The sequence below is a fragment of the Colletotrichum fructicola genome (genome assembly GCF_000319635.2).
Source record: "Colletotrichum fructicola Nara gc5 chromosome Unknown KSG_Nara_v1_contig05, whole genome shotgun sequence".
NCBI lineage: Eukaryota > Fungi > Ascomycota > Sordariomycetes > Glomerellales > Glomerellaceae > Colletotrichum > Colletotrichum fructicola.
The window spans coordinates 2,824,240-2,844,720 of record NW_027094055.1 but is presented as its reverse complement, the minus strand read 5'-3'; the positions used below and the strand labels follow the sequence as shown (position 1 = coordinate 2,844,720).

Sequence of the window (20,481 nt, the reverse complement as noted above, 5' to 3'; positions counted from 1 at the left end):
TTTCGGCATCCAATTTATTTCTTGCGAGGTTCGTTTTCCCCCGTCTTCGTCGACCTCGGTCGCTTTTGTCGCGACCGCAGCAGTCAACCCCAGGCCGTGCTACCCCGGCATCTCATCTTAATCATGCTGGATGTGTCCCAAGCTGTGGTGTCCCAGGTGCCCGGAGTCAGGCGTAGATAGATGGCAAGGCCGGGGCAGGGCAGGACGAGGCGAGGACATGGATCCTGATCATTTGAGGCGCTTCTTCTTTCTTCCACGAGGTGTGCCCGTCGTCGTCGTCGTCGTCGACAAGGCTCACCGAAGCGAAGCGAGAGAGCTCGGGATGCCAGGGGGCGTGGGCGCGGCAGCCATCAATCACGATCAAACCCATTCATCGTCCGCCTCGGGACAGGGCAGCAAATGCCAACCCCTCAAGCCACACCACAAGGTTTGGGATGATTCAGGGCAATCATTCTTGAGAATGCGACTGGCTTGGATGGATTTGATGGCCCGGATGCAACGATGCGACCGAAGCAGTCTGTCTCCCTCCTGTGCAATTCCGTCGCATGCCCGAAATTCCTCCATTCCTCCAGACTACAACTTGTCGTATCCGTAGGCATCTACCTACCTTACCTCTGACACCCCTGAACTGCTGAAGCGAACCTCCTTCGTGCGAACGCGCGCATCCATGATCCCGCATCCGCCTATTTTTCCCACAAGATGCGACGACGAGAAACTTACGAATCCATCCGTTCGTACAGGATGGGTTGCGCTGCCTATTTCTCGCTGAATCCGAATCCTGACTGACTCTGATTGCCCTGCCTGCTGGATGCTGGCTGACTAGCATGCCCCCCCCCCCCCCCCCCCCCCCCCCCCCCAACGTCCAATGTTTCCGAATTCGAGTGTTGACACCTTGGCCGTCTAATGACAATTCCCATGCCAATACTGATGCGATACGACTCAAACACCGTTACAACACAGCAAGCAGCAGCAGCAGTAGCAAAGGCAAACCTGGGGGAGGGGCGGTGACAGCTGCATACTCGTTGACCGCCTTACACCTTGATGTAAGGTAAGGTATCCGTAGCTACTATATTGATACGTATTCGACAACGACAACGACGTACATAGTAGTGTATCCGTACGGGCACTTTACCGCCCTGCGCCTATACAACCTTACTCTCACCTCTTACATGCAGAGTACTATTCATACACTCGGCTACTTACCATTGAACAACATCCCTCTGTCCGCAGCGAAATCCGGCCGAGGTGACTGGCTGGCAGCTCAGCCCGACCCGAGGCGAGTGCTTCCCCGGCCTGACTCAGACTGGGGGTGGCGCGCGCCGGATTACATACTGCCCTTCCAAGACGGTACCACCACCACCGCCGGCCTTTGTTACCCCGGATCGCCATGGCTGTTGGCCGTCGGTTGTTGGTGGGTGTAGAGGGTGAGGGTGTGGGTGTGTTGGGACGAGAACGGTGTAAATCACTTCCTACTTGCTTTGTTTGACCGATTATTTCTGCCGCTTGCCTGCTTACCTCACCTAAGCCAAGAGAGATACCGAATCCGCAGGCAGAAGGAACAAGCAAAGCCGTTGAGAGAGAGCCGAATGCATGTGTGTTCGGCTTGTGCCTGTCTTTGCTTTGCTTGTGTCTCTTCCCCGTCTCTTCCCCGCTACCCCAGTCGCACAAACACCCATTGACCATCAAACGGTGAGTTCGGATTGGGCCTTGAACGCAGTTTGCGACGACGGCACCAACACCAACAACAGCCACCCATCCCGTCTCTTGTTGTTCCGTCGTTTGCGTCGTAAGCCAACCGAAACGGAGCGTTGATGACTCTCGCATTCTGGCCTCTTTTGCCAAATGATATGGCAAAGCTGCCTTCTCGCGCTGTGACTGGTCCCCTTTCGTCAACGGCATTATCCCATCCCGATTCGGCATTGTCGGATATCCAGCAGCGAAAACCACTGGCTCGCGATATCGCAGTCGCAAAAGGCATGATGCAGGCATGCAAGGGAAAGCCACATCAATGGCGTACGCAGGGGCAAAGCAATCGGATAAGAATCCCTTTCGCCTCCGGGTATTGGGGAAGCGGAAGACAGGCAGTGGCCCGTGGGCGATCGACTGGGCGGCAGGCAGGCAGGCCAAGCAGGCACATCAAAATCCATGGAATGCTGCACCCAACACACAGTTCCTTTTTCGTCCTTGTTTCATGTCCATTAAACAAGACGACCTGAGGCGGGTGATGGATGGGAAAATGGGCGACGGATGCTACTCCGACACATGCCTGACTGACGGGCACCAGCGCGGCGGCTGCATTCGAGTCGCATCCGGTCCGTGCCAGCGACGGCACTGAGTCGACGATCAAGTGCAAAAGTTCAGATTGAAACGCCGGCCCTGACATTTGCGAACGCGCCCTTTTCGTTCCATCCACGAGTGGCAGTATCCGTGGACCGTACACCGTACCTACGGAAAATCACACACCGGGATTGCAAAACTCCACGACACGAGAGCGACTCAGCGAACGACGGAGAGGGCTGGAGGGAGGGACGACTACTACACCACAACACGGGTATCGACACCGAAAACGAACGCCACACCGAAGAAACAAACCGCCGCCGCCGCCCTTCAACTGAGGGAGGAAGGCCGCGTCCAAACAAGCGTCGGCGACCTGCTGGGGCCTGGCGGTTGTTTGTCGTCGCAGGGCCTATTTTGCCAAACCGCAGGCGAAGCCCGAGCCAAATCTCTTTTTGCAAAACACCCCCAGCCAACTTCCAAGCCCATCGCAGCCATCGCCAGCCATCGCCGGTGCCAGGCGCCCGGTCGGCCGTTCTTCTTTCTCTTTGCGGATTTCGTGATTTTAGCCTGGCAAGCCCATTTGTGATCCCTAGCTCTCCCCTAGCTCCCAGGTCTTCCCGCTTGCCCGTCCGCGGCAACCTTGCCCCGGCCGCCGCTGCCCCCCTCCCCTGGCTGGCGCACCGACCGGGAGAATGGGAAAAGAAAAAGAGGCCAGGCGAGATTGAGAGCTTCTAGAAGACCGCCGGGTCCCCTTGTCCAAAACGCGAAAGCTCCTGAAGGTGATTTTGGCCGGCAGCGGCTTGCGGGTCCCGGAGCAGGGGGTACTCTTTGGGCCTAGCTTCACTCCTTCTTTATTGCTTCCTTCTTCACGGTTTTTTTTTTTTTTTTTATGTGGAGTTCCTTCCCAACTTTCCGGCTCTTGTTCGGCTCCTCCCCAACCGGATTAGTTACCCGGAGAGACGGAACCAGATTGTGCACGGCCCGAAACGGCTGCATAATTAAATTCCAGCGCGACGGATTTCTCTGGATGCAAACGGTGGAACTCGCGAAACGGTCAAGCGTGTGGGTTCCGTCGTCCGGCATAGAACGTTGAAGATGCCGCAAGCGCGCTTGGGAGATTGAGTATATTGCAACCGCACCTTTCCTCCCTCTGGCATTTGACAGACTCAGATTGAACCTTGATATTGGAGAGGATCAGGCTGCATACGGATATTGTTTGGCAGAGAGGGAAGCGGGTTGAGCGGGTGCACTGCACTGTGAAAAGACGTGTTCGCTTACCATGCAACACGATTCGTCAAGCTGCGAGTCTTCAGTGGTTGATACACCTGCGACCAATGGAGAACCTTCATCCGTCATCATGGTCTGTCTTGATTGGTGCGAACGCAAAGGGATCTTCAAGAGCTTCAGCAGGCTGTGGACAATTATCTGCAGGGACTTTTCGTAATGTTACTTTCGTCGGGCTGATCTGATAACAGCTCTCTCTCATTGAGGGGCGGCCAAGAGGAAATCCCCGCCCAACCCCTCACTCACGAGCTGTAGACGGGTTGATGTTGAGAATGGGTTGAAATCAGGCTGTAGATGCATGTTTAATAAAATCACTGGACCAAGTCGCTGCATTGCGCTCGCTGATCTGCTCCTGCAGCAACCACTGATAGCATATTCCTTGGGTTTCACAACATCATGCCGGTCCCGTACGAGATATCCGAAGCTATCCGGCACAAGAAGGCACAGTACTGCCGCTTCGCCGACTCCAACGAATGGCATCTCTTCGACGGCATCGCCCTCCCTGACGCGACCTTCAAGTTCTTTGACAAGGAGGGGGCGCTCGTGAAGCAGGGCGACACGGAGATGACTTTTGACAACCTCGCCGCGTTCCAGGCGCACTTTAGCAAGACGAACGCGCACATTGACGCGGTCCATATGGTGAACGCCGGCGAGCTGGATATGGCGGCCGAGGACGAGGTCAAGGCCATCTTCACCGTGGTCTACCATGGGGGCGCGCTGGATACGGAGGATGGGCTGCACTCGACTGGGGCAGGGCATTACCACGAGGTTTGGAAGAAGGTTGGGGATGATTGGTTTTTGAAGAGCTTGTGGATGAAGAGGATCTATTGGAAGGTTCAGGTGATTGCGTGAGGTTGAGGGTGAGGATGGACGACTTTGGTTGAGGTGTTCAGGATTCTTGTCTCGACTGTTTTCGGTTTGTCAGGTTTTCCTCAGGAGGATCGTGTGAAAACTTGCTTTCAAATGTTCAATACGACAACTATCATGATCAATCTCGATGATCTGAGTACAACTCTCCTTTCCGGAAAATAGTAAACATTCCCCAGTGTCTGGCGGTGGAGAAGACCGTGAGATCGCGATGTCGCGAGGTTGGGCCCGTCTTGGTGTTCGACGCGTGCTCCATCTACAGGTGTCCTGTATTGCTATATGTGTCTGGAACTGACGCATTTAGCCACATGGGCAATGTTTACCCCTTCTCATTGAGCCGGTGCGAGATCACCCGAAAAAGGTTTGTGATATCCCAAGATGTTTGTAGTTTTCAATATCTCCACCATCCTGGAGACACCAGTTCACAGAAAAAGGATGCATGATGAAAGCCATTGGTACGGAGTGTGACATGTTGAGACATTCAGTGACATACATCTTTTGGCAACTGCCTCAGAAATTCTGGGCCATTGGATTTCCTTACAGCCTAAAGTCTCGAGAGCGAGAAAACTCATGTCGCGATATAGCACGCAGACTGATGCCCTCGGAAGCCCACCGAAGTGAAAGTTGACATTTGTAAATCAAGACCAAAACTGGCAAGGTGACAACCGAGACTAAACCCAAATCAGACTCTGCCAACAATATGTCTGCCTGTTGACGTCTACTCGATATCAACCCCGCGATACTCGAAATACTCATTGAATTCCGGATCTCCAAGCAGCAAGTGAGCCAGATCCTTCTCAGAAGAGATTGCAAACTCCGGGCCCTCGTCTGATTCCGGAGAAGGGTCGCGAGGAGGATAAATCACAACGACACCCTCGGTCACTTTGTCCATCAAATGCCTGTAACCGGAAGGCTTCCCGAAGCCGAAATCCGCAGACACAATGTTGGCATCACGGTGATCCGTGTGCAGGATTGACATTGGTGGAAAGGAATCAATCCGGATGTTCATAGTCGCCTTCTCGCGCACCAGCGCAACCTGCTCAAGCATCTTGTCCAAGCCTTCTTGAGTAACACTGTCAGTCAACTGACGGATATATCGAGCCACTCTCCACAGCGGCCACTCGGAGATGAGTTCCTTCGTAGTCGGCTGTTCGACCGGCGCACTGGCTGTGGCAGCCACGGACATGACGTTCTGCTGGATGCGAGCTGGAAGCGGCGGGGAATGCATTCGTCGGCGCATATCGACAGGCTCGCACCAAAAGATCTTGGAATCCGGGTCGGTCTTGAAGATTGGGGCCCGTACACGCACCGTATGTCGCCAGAGGAAGGCGGCGAAGGCATCGTACGTCGATATCCAGGTGCCGTCTTCTGGTTTGGCGAGCTCCTTCAGCTTCGCAGCCTTGCTCTTGGGGAGATGATAGAGGAGATCAACGCCGCCTTTGTGGCCAGGGTGACGCTCTGGAGGAGGCCGGCCGCTGACTCTCAGCTCTTCAGGAGGATCAGGCTTGGTGAGGCGGGACAGGTCGTTACAAGCTGGGTCCCAGGAGGGGAACGGCGTGCCGTGGACAATGGCGTAGCAGTTCTCTGTCAGTTGATGTGTGAAGCCAGCCCAGCCCATGACATCGTTGGCGTAGTGATGGTGGTGCATATTGAAGACGAGGCCTCCGCGGACGAAGTTTGCTTTGAAAGCTGAGGTTACGGGGCTGTTGTCAGGGTAGGCTTCAGACTTTTCGCCGTATGTCATGGGCGGGACGCTCCAGAGCCTCTGATCGCCGAGTATCACGGCGTTGTAGTTTGCTTGGTGGATATCGTTAAAAGACGGATACTTCTCAGCGTCGGAAGGGCCATCGAGCCACTGGACGTGGAACGCAACAGTGCTCTCCTTCTTCTTGGTGATGACCTCCCTCGGGATCTTTCTCGATGGAGCCGTTCATATGCCGCGCTTGGGCAAGGGTCCTTTCGAGACCAGCCTTGAAGATCTCAATCACTCGAGTCTTCTCCTCGTCTGATAGCCGGAAGAAGACGGCATAGTTGCAGTAAACTTGCGCCGTGAGATAGTCGAGCGTAGAGACTTTGAACTTTTCTTTTTCGGGGTCGTTTTCCCACCCGTAAGGGCGAAGTTGGTAAATTTGTTGTTTTGCCATATTCTGTGTGGAAGGCTTGGGCCAGGTCGTTAGTTCTCTGGAGGTCTCTTGCCAAATATGAACAAGTCAAAGTTGTGGACGACCATATATAATACCAAACGGCATTGGTTCGTTGTATTGAAAGCATGCGTGTTATGCTACATAGCCACGAAGCAACCTCAGTCTACCTCCTTGCTTCTTTGTTGGCTCGGTCCAATGCCTACTCTACTCGTGTTCCTGCACAGATGCAGACGTGCTAATTGGGAAGGTGTCACGCTGCAAAAACACAGCTTGAGTGGCTGATGCCTTCATGGTATTTCAATAGTTACGACGATCACGACCAAAACTAGACTTGTATGGCATGTACCTGGGGAGCAATGGCCTATTTGGGCGTTGGGGAATCCTGAGGACTCACGATTGATGGCCATCGCAAGACTGGCAAACGGGAATAAAGTGTCGACTCCGCGATCCCACTCTCAGTGGATGTTTGTTGGTCACCAGTCACCCAAAAAGAGTTGACGCCAACACTTGGCAACTCAACCCCACTTCTCAGGCTCATACATCACTGACAGCATGATTTATTGGTCACTTTGAATGGTATATCGGGTCTCCTTTACCGGCACTGATGGCGGCTGTCGAGTGAAATCTAGGTGCGGAGGAGGCAACCCTCTAGAAATTCTATCACGATGCGCATCACCAGCTTCTTGCTAAAACGAGACACTGCCCTTCAGCAACATATGCCGCCACAGCTCATGCGACTCGGAGCCAATCTTCTAGATCACTGCACTGTGAGAGGGGGATAAGTAGACTACTACGTTAGTAGCAAAGTCTCTAGTGTGTTGGTGATTGAGTAGAGACAGGGCTGCCTCAAGCTGCTAGTCTCATTCGTACGGGGACTTGTGATAATGATGGGATCTGAGTCTTCTCATCGCAGCGTGACTTTGGACTTGACCTATGCCATCAGCAAGTTGGTACACCGTCAGAACCTTAGACGCAGACGGGTGTAAAATCAACCAAGGGAGCACCTGTAAATATTTGCGTGTATTTGTGCTCTAGTTGACGATAAGGACCACTTGTTTACTTTAAGTGTCCCAAAAAACCCATATCCATTCCGTTCACTGACAATCCGCATCGCCCACTCCGGTACAGCAGGTAAGAGTCGCAGTACCCATGCCACCACAAATGTTTCTAAACGGCGCACTACAAACCCTTCCGTTCCTGAACTGTGTGCACTCGGCTGAGGCGAAAGAAGGCCCAAGGCAGACCGCGGTGGCGGCGGCCAAAAGGAAGCTGGTGAAGTGCATGGTGGAGACGTGGCTGAAGCGGCTTTATCAGAAGTGAACATAATGTTCTGGAACAGAAACACTCACAAGGATTGGTTTGATGATTGGAAAGTTGAAATTGAAATTGGGTGGGTGATGTAAACTGGACTGAAGAATACGGCGATGTCAAGTTCAAGCTCTGGGAAGAGGGGATGGGAGCGATCTTAAATGTCTTAATGTCAAGCCAGTACCCTCACGGAATCTCGGTGAGTCCAAGACGATCACACGTCAGAAAAGAACCGCGAGTCATACTTAACAATAAATGAGGCAGGAGTGTTGGAGACTGGTGTTGTCTTGTATGGAACTGTCACCCTAACGCAACATCCAAAGTCAATTAAAATGATGCTGTACAGGCGAGATTCTCACTAATCCATGACTTTCACCAAGAGCAAGTTGTTTTAGAATCTTCCACCTGATTCATTACCAAGTCATGGTTCGCCAAGCATTTCATTCGCCGGAACAGGAATAGAGAAGCACAGCCATGCGCCCATGCCATCCGTGGAAAGCGCGGAGGGGAAAGCGCGGAGAGTAAGATGTGAACTTTGTCATGTAATATGCCACATAGCCATTCTTTCGACCTCTCCCATCCTTTCTGGATGTCTGTAGTCCCGTGGTTGTCGGCATCGGTCCAGGGGCCACGAGCGTGATGTAGGAGTGGAAGGCGGGCGACTTGGTGTCACGGTCGACCAGAATTTGTCTCGTTCTCCAAAGTCTGCGTATATATATCTTTGTATCCACGCCATTTTTGAGGTAGAATCATACAGAATCACCCCCTGCACGTAGGATTTTCCTGAAAGGAAGAACGTCGAGTGTCAAAACATTGCTTAGCAAGTACGCGTGCTCCTGGCTCATGGGCTCCTGGGCTGGCGGACCCCTGTACCTGTAACCCAGAAACCGCTTCTCGTCCATAATGCTCAAATACTTTGGATTGGTAATATCCAACATCAAATGCTCATACTCCTCTGGTTTCCTGTCGCCCAACATGTTGTCGGCTCGTGTGATGTCCTGCCGCAGGTCCATCAACCACGGGTGTAGCGCCGAGACGTAATCGTTAATCGTGATACATTCTATGTTGGACGTCTCGATGACGAGAGGGAGTGCTTGTTTTGGCCGGTCAGTGTCGGAGCAGCGCAAGAGCTCTCCCTCGTCGCCATCGTCGTCTTCTTCGTCTCCTTCGCTGCTGCTGCACTCTGACTCGTAGTGAAGGTCGTCCAGCAGCTCTCCATAGACGCAGTCGTCATCGTCAGGACTAGCATGTCGCAAATGCCACTCGATCCATTCGCCCTGCCAGCGCTTTGAGACATCGGCATGGAAGCTTATGGTCTTGATTTTGGGTTCCGTGAGCGCCTCATGTGAGATGGCGTGCCACGAAATGTTGCCTATGAGGTTCTGAGTGGTGAAGAGCTCGTGCGGAGGGTCTTGGGCGTCTCAGTTCCGCACGACAAAGAGGCTTTCGGACAAAGGGCCCTGGAGCCTCCATAAGAGACGGAGTGCTTGAGGACTCGGAAGAGAGCTAAGCATAGCGGCGTGTTGTGACATGAGGCGATGTGTGTTGCAACATCAGAAAGTATGTACTACGGCATGAGAAAACGTGTGAGATGAAGGTAAATAGAAATTGGTTCGGCTAGGCAATGCTGTGGCCCAGTCTGTGAGTCTGTTCAGTTCCCTATGAGGGTTTGTCTAGATATGAGGCCCTCACTAGCTTATCTATGGGAGAGCGGATGGGATTCTGAGTTTCTCAATGGGTTGAAAAGGGCGGTGAGGTCTATGGACTTTGAGTAAAGCAATAGACAACATATGAACAGGAGTGGCGCTGAGGAAGTTGAGATGAAGCCAGGAACTCATGAAAACAGAACTAGTCCGGAGTTGTAATTAGACCGGTCATTATCCACATCCAGGGCAAAGACATCATATGCTTGTCAATAGCGTTCTTGGAAGTCTGTTTGACACCTACGATAGTGCTATCACTTAGCAGTCCAGCATACTCGAACTAGGTTACTAGAGAGCAAAAGATGACAACAAAACACCAAAAAAACATACAACACCGGGCATTCGCCGGTCGTCACCGACCCGACTACTACTCCAGCCCTCATTGGCTTATCTATGGGAGAGCGGACGGGATCCCGAGTTTTCCAATGGGTATGGTCGTATGTGGTGGAAGTGTGCGATGAGGTGGACCAAGTAGGGCTGGCGGGGCATACTCGCGATGAGGCTCCACCCACAGCAACACTCCGACATCTATTTCATGCTTACGACTTTTCAGGATAGCTCTTTTTTTTTATTGAACCACTGAAATAGAATGTTCTGAGACCGTACGCAGTTGAATTATTTGATGTGGTTGAGTTTGACGCGCTGGGAGGTTGGAGTGTTCCTCGGCTGCCCCGTCAACAGTGCTGGCAGGAACCAATCAATACCCGCCTTCTACGCTTATTTCATCGAAGATGGGCTCTTGAAGATTGAGCCAAATTTGGCCAGCTTTCTCCTGGGAGCTGAGAGGATGTGTCGTTCGGCATGGTCTTCCACCAACCCTCAGGGCAGCGCGTTTGGGCGGTTGTTGACACCGGAGAGGCATCGTATGACACAGCCTTCAATCCAAGTCGTATCTAATTAGCAACAGCGGCGAACTTTGAGGGCTCGATTTTCCCAGAGTTGCGGAAAGTCTATAATAGCCCATGTTCGGTGCTATGGGCCATTTAGGAATGATGATAGATGGAGCAGGGAACTTCGTGACTAGTATAGTCATCATTAATAAGCCAACAAAGGGTCTCTAATTACGTATTGTCAATAGCGTTCCTGTATAATCAAGACCGAGACAACATTTAAGCAGTTAGCGTTGCTAACTTCTCAACCAAGACTGGAGGAACGTTAAATAAACCGCCTAGAAGGTAGTTCCTATTCATAGTGTGAAGGATAAAACAATGCATGACTTAGCCTGAGAGGCTTAAGAGCACCATGAGAATGAGCATGAAATATTTGATCAAGAAGCCCCAGGAACTTATGCTAAGTCTATGTACTAGGCGCGTATATCTGAACTGAGTCCGTATATGTACTCTATCATATCCTTGGTTGCAAAGCTGGTCTCACAGCTGGTGCCGATTTATCGTCTTGGTGTACGTGTTTGCAATCGCATCTTCCTAAGAAATTACTTTCGCAGGATCTTGCGTCGACTAATCCTCGTTGGATGGGGGGCAACACATTTGCTACCAGCTTTTTAGTGCTCATTCTTAATCTAAAGCGAACGACTAGATATGACTTACGGATGCCGTGCAAGCCGCTCCTTGCCCAGAGCAGTTCGTAATCTTGATACTGCTCTTCGTGGTCAACCCTCCAGAGCACGCCGGGCTCCCAACCTGACAGAAGAAGTTGTTCGATGTTCCAGGGATGGTACATTTGCCCGCGAGAGTGCTTGTTGAGCATCCCGACTGGCGCTCGATCAACTCGCCCGGCATCGCAAAGACCGAAGTGAGGAAGAAAATGGACGAGAGGAGGTACGTGTTACGCATGGTTAATGAAAGTCGGGACTCGTGTGATAGAAATTTGTAAATGAAGGTGATGATGCTGCTTTCTGATGACTTGGTCTGTTAGTTGTTGTGTGGACAACCGGCTTTATATACGTCACAAGCAAGTCAACAGCCACATATTCTCTGGATGAACTTCCTGTAACAGAAGTAGGGTTCACATAGCTATTACAGTGCTCTGCGGAGCAAGTCTCTTGACTTGAAGTTCTACCATCACCTTGACTCCAGTATGCCGATGCTACTGTAATGGAAAATTGCCCGCCGGGCTTGACGAGATGACAGCTACGCCTTAGGCTGTGTTGTCTATGTGTCTACAACGAAGCTGAGACGACAGAACTCAAACCCGTCTATTGACTTTCTTGGCGCTATGGCTATGGCTTGTTTTGCTTCAGACAGGCATTTTTTCGACAAAAGCAGGCTCTGTTTGGAAATGAAAACCCGAGCTTGATTGAGTTGACTCGCGCCCGGTTTAGGCTTCAGCAACTTTACCTGAATTCTGAGCCGCAACAACCTCAAACCTGACCCAGTTCTAATGACCAAAGGGCCCCGGGTAAAGATAGGATATGGGGAGTTGTGAAGCCCGAGAGATAGGAGCTTACGGCTAGAGCCTAGTTACTGTAGGGTTTCACGTTACATCCACCCTCAACAGAAGACTCTTCAAGCTTTTCGTGACCACTTCCATCTGCACGTCCCCTTTACGCCCGTTAGAGCCCTCCAACACAGTCTCAGACGACGTTAAATTAGACCTTTCACCGTTGGAACGGAGCAGGCGGGGCAGATCTGAGACTGAACCCGGCCCCGCATACCTCGGAGCGGGTCCCTGTCCCGGGACCGGGGGCGGGCCATCGAAAGCCGGGAGTCGGTTATGCCCCCATCCCCATCCCCGTCACCCTCTAATGCACCTCTTTTCGGAACAGGGTCTCACGTCAACTGCTGCAGGTGGGAGGCGAGGCGATGGCACTTCACCAACCCCAGCAGGGCACTCATACCCGAGAAGGGACTTTGACAACTCAACTGAGACCAAATCGCCAAGAACAATAAGTTGTGCTGAAATCGCAGCCGGTGGCTGGGAGGAGGGAAGCCAGTCCGACAACTCTGGCTCAACACAACAACAGACTTAATCAATTCTACTGCGACTAATGCGTCAATACGAACATCACCGTCCATCATGACTCACTACTTGTCTGCAGACGGGGGGCTCAACATGCTCACCGACTTGAGCCAACTCTCTCTCAATCGTCCCCAGAACCAACAATGCACCCAAGCGCCCGAGAGAGATCCTCAATCCCACGAAAATCAAGTTACACCCCCTCCCCTTGCGCCGCCGTTTTCGGCCGACGAGAATAACCAAGAAAAAGTCCTAAGGAGGAAGAACCCGATTTTTAAAAATAAGGTGCGATATCTGCCAATCAACCACCTGCCAGCCCCACGAATCGCAAAGCTCCACAAACGACTTCGACCTTCCCGATAAACGGGTCGCACAGGACCACGTGCCCAACGATGGGCGTTTAACTTGGAAAAAGCAATAGGGCAGGAATCATCGTGGCACGAACAATCAAGGCGAGAAAAAAAGGCCCTCCAACCGCCGCCGCCGCCGCCCAATACCCTCGTACGTTGGACAAGGGCACATGACCACGGGATATGCATCTTGCATCACTTTTTACGCTCACCGCTTGGATGATGGACCTTTTTTCTCTCTTGTTCTTTCTTCCCGCCAAAGATTCACAGATCGTCATTCCCGAGGCACGGAAGTCTTCCATCCCGCCTCGCCTACCCCCAGCCCCCTCCTCTGCTTCTCTTGCTGCTCTCAGTGTCTGAACTAGACAACGCAGATTCCAAGACATGCAACGGCTTCAGGGAAAACCCTAGAAAATTCCCGAGACATGGCGACGGGAATACGAGGGAGCGAGCGATGGGCATGCAAGTGAGGAAGAAGACAACAACATCCAAGACCTGAACTTATGTAAGTCATCAACAACATCCCCGGCGCCACCAACCTTCAAGGCCCGATTGCGTTCACCTCTCATCACACATGGGGACCTGGAGTGCACAAACCCCCGGTCCGTCCGTCGCCGCTCGCCGCCCGCCACCACCACCACCACCAACAGACCTCCCCTCTCCTCCTTCCGCCGCCTCTCCCCGCGCGCGCGAGCCCTAGCGTGCCCGTCGTCCGCGGTGCCTATGGCTCGTGCCGGCCGTAGACCGGGGTGGTCTCGCTGCGGGTCCATGGCGAAAGTCACAGATAGCGCCGTCCGAATCACACGCGACTAGACCGCATGCGGGTGGCAGGGCGGCTGGGCCTCAGGGGTCCAACAGCTGTAAGTCAGCACGAGCACAGCAAAAAAAACGGTCTCTCTGGCACGTAAGCAGCAGGGCCTGTGTATAATCGAAAAATAGAGTAGTGCCCAAGCCACTAGATGGATCAACTTGCTGTTGTTGGCTAAGGCCCCGTCGGGCACGAGGTGACGGTGTGGTGAAGAGAACAAAGAAGCATGTGTGATGGGACTAGGATTCGCTCGGCGGTGATGATCTCTGCAGATGGGGAGCTGCAGCAGCCAAAAGGTGATCGGGCAGACAGGCTCTGGGGGAAAGAGGAACACCCGGCCGGGATGTCGTTCTTGTTTGCGCCCCTGCGGGTTGCCCAGAAAAGTTGGGTTTTGGTTGATAAGATGCTCTGATTTTGTGCTTTCGCATGTCTTCTGACAACCTCTTTCGGGCGGTTGAGAGTGAGAGAGAGTCAGTTCAGATGCTGATGCTCCACTGAGGGATGACAGGACAGGGGTAAGCGAGGAGCCCAGACGGGCATTCCTTCAGAGGCGCAGATTCCGTGATGCCACGAGGTGGTGTGTTACTCATACGCTGAGACATGTCGAGTCTCCAATCGAAGTCCTAAGACGAGGTTTTCCACCACCTATGGTGATATCTGAGTAGGCAACCCTCATCCATTCGTAGCCGAACGCCCAGGACGAGGCCGCATCGCCTTTTTGTCACGGGATGCGGGCATTCCGTGGGAGCAAAAACAATGACAGAGCGCGGCCGTCGGCGACGGCCTTCTTTGGCCCTCCTGACGTTCTGGGAAGTCTCCTCGTATGGGGTATTTCCCCTCATTGTGGATATATGAGCGGGCGGTCCCAATCGCAGGAACCGCATTGTGACGGGCCACTTATCGATGATTACGTGACGCCCTTCATGTATGCGAGGGATGGCTGACCGCCAATGAAGATGAAAAAGCAGTACTACAGCATCCTATTCGTCACACAAAACGCAGTGGCCCCCCGGCCGCGAGCATTCCTGTAGGCTCAAATAGATGGCGGCCTGCGCGGTATCCTCGAATCTCCCGTCGTTATCGATACTGCCGTGTCGCCCGATAGGCGCGATGTTCGAGTCGAGGTCGTGTGATTTGACAAAACTCTGTATCCGTAGAAGCGATCGCAATCGTTTGGTTCTTAGCGCTGCCGCTGAGCCTGTGCAAGACGCAGGAGAGACGGTATTCGGCCGCGAGGGTAATGCGAGCCGATGTAGCAGCTAGGCGTCTCGCGCTCGGCAGCACAAAAGACGCAGAAGTCGTGCGGCCTCGATGGTGGAAGTGCTGAGTGAACAGGCGCAGCCGGCGATCGTGGTCTGGAAGGGGAGTTTTGGAGTTGGAGGTGCCCTCGACGCCCCTCGGCCCCTTCCTGGCGTGTGAGATCCTGACGTTGATCTGAGCGATCCAATGTCAGATGGAGCAGCAGTGCGTGGGGCAACAGCTGCCAAGCATCCAGGGCCCCCCTCCCCCTCTTAGCCGTAGCTCGAAAGAGAGCATTACCAGTCAGGTCTCGAGTCACTGAGTGTGGTTGAGTGTATTAAATGAGATGTGATTGCAATGCTCCATCGCTTCATCCTGTAGGACTAGATCGGACCTGTCCCCAGGTGCTCTTGATGAATGTCACATAATTGCACCGGGCCCAGAGCTCTCAAGGCGACTCATCCAAAGACCAAGTTGATTAGCCATGCCCGTTGTGGCTTCCCGAGCATGAATATCACTGTTGCATCAAACGCGAGAGCAAACCAGATGCGCAACACCGGGTCCGATAGACCTGGGTGACAGAATCCTATTGACAGGGTCCAGGATAGCGTGTCGTGAATACTGAAATACTGTGACGAGCGTCGATCATTGTTTTTTTTTTGGCTGGGGATTGCGGCCCAAGACGTGCCAGACAGAATTGGCGAAGGTGGCCGCGACCGTGATGGGCGGATCTTAGCTGATGAGCGATAAGCTGCTAAATACGCAGACCAGAAATCAAATCACAAACATCTGACATACGGCCTGGACAGAGGGGAAGGGCAACATCCGGTAGCAATGCGGAAGTCGATCAGGAACGACCCATTTTTTGAAGGCTAGAAAGGTTAGCTCAACGGCAAAGCAAACTGCTGCCGGACCAAGGCAATGTACGACATGACAGGGGTTCCAGAGCTCTGCCCGCCAACGCACCACTCGATTGGAGGGAAACTCGTCAAATTCCGGCTCCGGATTGTTCTGCCTGCTGGTCATCGATAATCGACGAGTTCACCGACTGCGTGATCAACGAGTCGGAATTGGGCACTGATCAGTTGATCAAGCCCTGTTGCTTCTAGCAAGACCACACACTTACCAGAAATTATCGTGGCTGTCCGTCGTTTCGGGGTCCTTAATATCCGGCGAAGACGCTCCCAACTGACAACAAGAACGTTTGGCAGCTTTGAGATGTTTGCAAAAGGTCATGGCAACGCCACAAGCACGTCGATTCGATGGCACTAGAAGGGCTCTTCACCGGCTGCAAGCCTGGCCCGCCGGTCCCGGTGCCATGCCATTGATCAATTGCGCCATGAAAAGTTTGCTCAATTGCTCATGTCAATTGGCTGCTCTTCAGTGAATGGGATGTAAGACAACAGCTGACGAGACGTCAGGTACAACTTGCACGTCAGATACATCACGCTGTCAAGTTGGGTGCCTGACGACCCAAAGATGAATTCGCATCAGAAGCGGCTACCCGAGCTGAGAGGTGTAGCGTGAAAGTGGTGATGGTGGCCGCGGGGGGGTTGACCACCCGTTCCGGCGTAGCATCGTGGACGTGGAGGAGGGCAAAGATATGTTACGTACCTCTAACATGTGGCATCAGTTCGGCCGTCGCTCCATTCAATGCTTCGTCGATGAGGCGGCCGTGGGATGAACCCTGTCGTGAGGATGCAGCCATACCTTATTGTGTACTTAGTTCATGCACGGGGAAGAGGCCGGTGAGGTTGCATGCTGTGCCATTGTGTGCGGTGTGGGATCTCATTAGCGGCCGTGAAAGGAACCGGAGACGGCGAGGCTGTTCCAACTCCAAGCATCATTGGGCTGGCATCAGACGGTTTTCAGGGGTTGCGGCATGCAATTGATATCCGGGGTCTAAAGAAGCAGACCCGGCCAGACCCATCGGTTCGAAAGGGTGTGAAAGAGGAGCGAATTGGAGAAGCAAGTCGGAGAGGATGTTGAGCCGATGCGGTGGAAGTCGTTCGTCTTGCACCGAGTGAGACATTCGACATGGTTTTGCACCTCGTCGAATCAAGGCGATGTAATGAAGTGCATGCCATTGAATAGGTGGGATATTGCGATGGACCAAGATACAGACCCATTCCCCACAATGACAGGCAGGTTCAACGAAGGCTGGTTCTGGGCAGACAGACGATAATGGGCGAGCTGAATTGGAGCCGGATGCGAATGGTACAGACGTCTATCTGATACGCATCAGACTTGGGGGCATGTGCCGTGCATAGCAGTCGTGGTTGTGATCGGCCCGCAGATGTTGATGAGCCAACGGTAGGCGAATGCAGTGCTGGTGCTGGTGCTGCTGCAGCCTCAATCCTGGAAATAGTCTTGGGGCTGCATTCGCGGATGTGGGCTAGCATTTCACGCAGCAGCGATTGCACGTTGCCAGGCCGTTGAATCGCTCCATTCGTGTGCAGACAAGACAGGGCGAGAGGGGAACACAGCATGAGCTCCGAGCAGGTAGGTCCAAGGTGGAAGCGGGTGTGGGGATCGGTGATGGATGGTGGCCGCCTATGTGCCGGCCAGCGGGAGGTGATTCCAGACCCGCGCCGGCACAGCCGATGGCGAAGGAAGCAAGGTGGCGTCCTTCCGAATGTGTCTCCTGGCACAAAGGGGTCGATCGGAGACGTAAGATGAAGAGTTTGATAGTCTTTGATGGGCCATGTTGGAGAGTGCGATTGACGAATGGCTGGTGAGGGATGGGCAGAACAATGCCTTTGACGCTGATTGAAGAATGGGCAGCGAGACGTAGGACAGGAGGGTCGGTCGGCGGTGGCTGGTACGCAGCACATACGGAGGGGAGATGTGCCGTGCGTGGTTGACAGCGAAAAGAAGCAATGGGCAGCGAGTTGAGTTGTGCCCGTCGTCGCTTGGATGAGGTGAAGTTCGTGAGGTGGCACAGACGGGAAACAGCCACAAGTAGCGGCTACCTCTGCGCTTGCCGCCGTTGCGCCGACCAGAGGCGGCGGCGGTTCGTACCGACTACTGAAAAGCGGATCGCTGTGGAGCGTCCAACGGGAAGTTAAAAGGGACGAACCAATCAGGAGCAGGACCATGGATACCCATGTAATGCAGCTGCTGAACACAAGGCACATGCGGCTCCGGATTGGCCCCATGCAAGTTCCTTAGGCGCCATCACCCTTTCCTCGGCGCGTAGCTGTTCAACCCCGGTCCCCTGTCACCACCTCACGGAGCAGAGAGCTCGACAGCTGTTCCCACCTTACTCTCCTTTTTTGCGCCGCCTACTGCGTCGATTGATTGATCGATTGCTTGCTTGCTTCCATGCCTTCGCTCCGTCTTCCCCCAACCACGCGCATTTGTCCATTCCCGCCCGCCGCTCTTCGTCGTCGGCCTCCCTGCCCACGCATTCGATAGGCTCTCGAGCCCGTCGACGAGACCGTCCTAGAGCCACTAGTGATGGCTGAGGAGGCGAATCAAGGCGACTTGTACCAGGATTCACCACTGTGACCACCGCCGAGACGAGGGGAGTCATACCACTTGCACCACTCGTACTCACGCTTCGCAGACGGGACACGCAGCCTCCGTGCACCTACCGCGCATTGCGCGTGTCAGAGCAGCCCGTAAGGCACCTTTGGCGCTCCCAGTGAACAATGCCTCTGCTAGGCTAGGTATCGCTGCTTGCTTTGGCAATGCGAGGTCAAATCATCCAGGGGGAACAAGCCCCAGCAGAGCTCCAGAGCGAGACACGCTTTGTTGGAAACAGCCCCCCGCCAGACGTCACTTCCAACCAAACACGGGACGATGCGCTTCTTCATCGGAGGTTGATCTATTATGTTGTTTGTCTTGCTAAGCCAGATTCCAGAGAAAGCTGCTGGACCAAACACGGGACGATGCGCTTCTTCATCGGAGGTTGATCTATTATGTTGTTTGTCTTGCTAAGCCAGGGTCCAGAGAAAGCTGCTGGACAACATGGCTTGGCCAGGGCCGTCGCAACAAGCAGTCGCAGCAAGCAACGCAAGCTGGCTGAGCGCCGCCTCGCCTCAACTTGATAGGCTGATATTCCTGTCCCTCCGTGTGCACATACGCACGCGGGCAACACCGCAAGCAGCAAGTGTTGATGCCAGCAAGGCCAGCATCGCAACGCAACGCAGTGCAGTGCAGTGCAGTGCAGTGCAGCAAGCAGGAAAGGAAGCGGAAGACTCGGTGCGAAATACTCGAATCACCTCGACTCGCGAGAGAAACTAGCATCCAAAGACCTAATTATGGCAAAATATTGATGTACTGCCCTGCTCAGACACACACGGCTTGCCTCGACTCTCGACAATCCGCCCAACCAGGCCACCTCGTCCATCTCCACCATCCCTCGAACCCCGGTCGACTTGCTGCATTTCCCCCAATTCTGACCCCCTCGGCACGCAGTGGCTTGCACCTTGCGCACCTGGTCCGGTCCCCTCGACTGGCCTGACAGGGTCCGTCGTCGACGACCACCCCAGTCTGGTCTCCAGAGCCATGCAGCGTCTTGGCTTGACCAGATGAGCCGGACCGTATCCGCTCCTAGACACCTCGACCAAAGCAACGAAAAGCTCTAATTTTATGGTCAAGGGCTGATCGTCCAGTGACGAGCCATCTTCACCACTTAGGCGCCATGCTCCATGTTGCTTGACTCTCGTCCTATTTGGCTCCATCACATCCCCGTCCACCCCCCCTCAGGCGCAACCTCTCTTATTTTCTATCGGCCTTTTTTTCGATCCTTTCGATTTTCCTTCCCCTTTTCTGTTGCTGCTGCAAGCAAAAGGGTATTCTCCTGTGTCATCGCTCACCAACACCTTGTGTTGCGAAAGTGACAGAACCAACCTGCAAGTCAAGCGCCGGCACACCCCCTCGAGCTCACCTTATCCAGTGGGATCTCGCTCTGCCACCAACAGTGCCGCCTTCGACAAGAGACAACTGCATCTGTTCACACCCTCCGACTGCGTCTATAGCGTCTTTACCCCCCTCAAACCGTCCCGACAGACTGTAACCTGTAACCATCTTTAACACCCCGTCTCCCAGAACTTTTTTTCTTCTCTCCCTCCTGTCCTACCTCTCTACCTGGTCACCTGCTGGAGACGTAGAGGAAATAACCCCGCGCCGTAAGAGAGAGACACTGCCATAGCACGACGGCACAACCACCACCACCTGTAACACGACGGCAAGCCGACGATACCGCCTTTTACGAAAGAAGCCTACGCCGAGCATTCGCAACTCTGGAACCCTGAAACGTGGAAGGACAGCCGGTCCGGGAACGGACATTGGGAAGTGCTTCATGTGATGGTTGAAGTGGAAGAGGTGTAGCTTTCCGACTGTTCTTGGTTCGCCACGAAGCAGCCGGACGGGCGCTGTATTGCCGCGGATTGGTGAGTAGACCTGTCTCACAAAAGTCATGCACCCTCTTCTCGGGTTGAAGTGGCTCAGAGCGGCGCCCCGCGGGCAAGGACCTGCGGTGGTATGGTTATGTGGATGCCGTCTTCCTCAAATGCGGCTTGCCGGCTAACATCGCACCGGATTGCAGATCGAAATCCGAAAAAGGATATAGTGCCATC

At 53.6% G+C, this 20,481-nt stretch overlaps 3 protein-coding genes across 3 annotated transcripts; 1 reads left to right on the top strand and 2 right to left on the bottom strand.

The window, feature by feature from the left end:
* Nucleotides 1-3,957: 3,957 nt before the first annotated feature.
* CGGC5_v009482 (uncharacterized protein) lies at nt 3,958-4,413 on the top strand (the record flags this gene model as incomplete). Its single annotated transcript, XM_032025411.1, has 1 exon — nt 3,958-4,413. One exon carries the CDS (start codon nt 3,958-3,960, stop codon nt 4,411-4,413), a length of 456 nt encoding a protein of 151 aa, XP_031878061.1.
* Nucleotides 4,414-5,146: 733 nt separating this feature from the next.
* On the bottom strand, nt 5,147-6,572 carry CGGC5_v009481 (Trichothecene 3-O-acetyltransferase TRI101; the record flags this gene model as incomplete). Its single annotated transcript, XM_032025412.1, has 2 exons — nt 5,147-6,340; nt 6,417-6,572. 2 exons carry the CDS (start codon nt 6,570-6,572, stop codon nt 5,147-5,149), a joined length of 1,350 nt encoding a protein of 449 aa, XP_031878029.1.
* Nucleotides 6,573-7,476: 904 nt separating this feature from the next.
* CGGC5_v009480 (uncharacterized protein) lies at nt 7,477-9,394 on the bottom strand (the record flags this gene model as incomplete). The annotated part of the gene is made up of 5 exons (XM_032025415.2): nt 7,477-7,503; nt 7,760-7,868; nt 7,922-7,981; nt 8,709-9,291; nt 9,376-9,394. The coding sequence occupies 5 exons, from the start codon at nt 9,392-9,394 to the stop codon at nt 7,477-7,479; spliced, it is 798 nt and encodes a 265-aa protein (XP_031878013.2).
* Between the last annotated feature and the right edge of the window lie 11,087 nt (nt 9,395-20,481).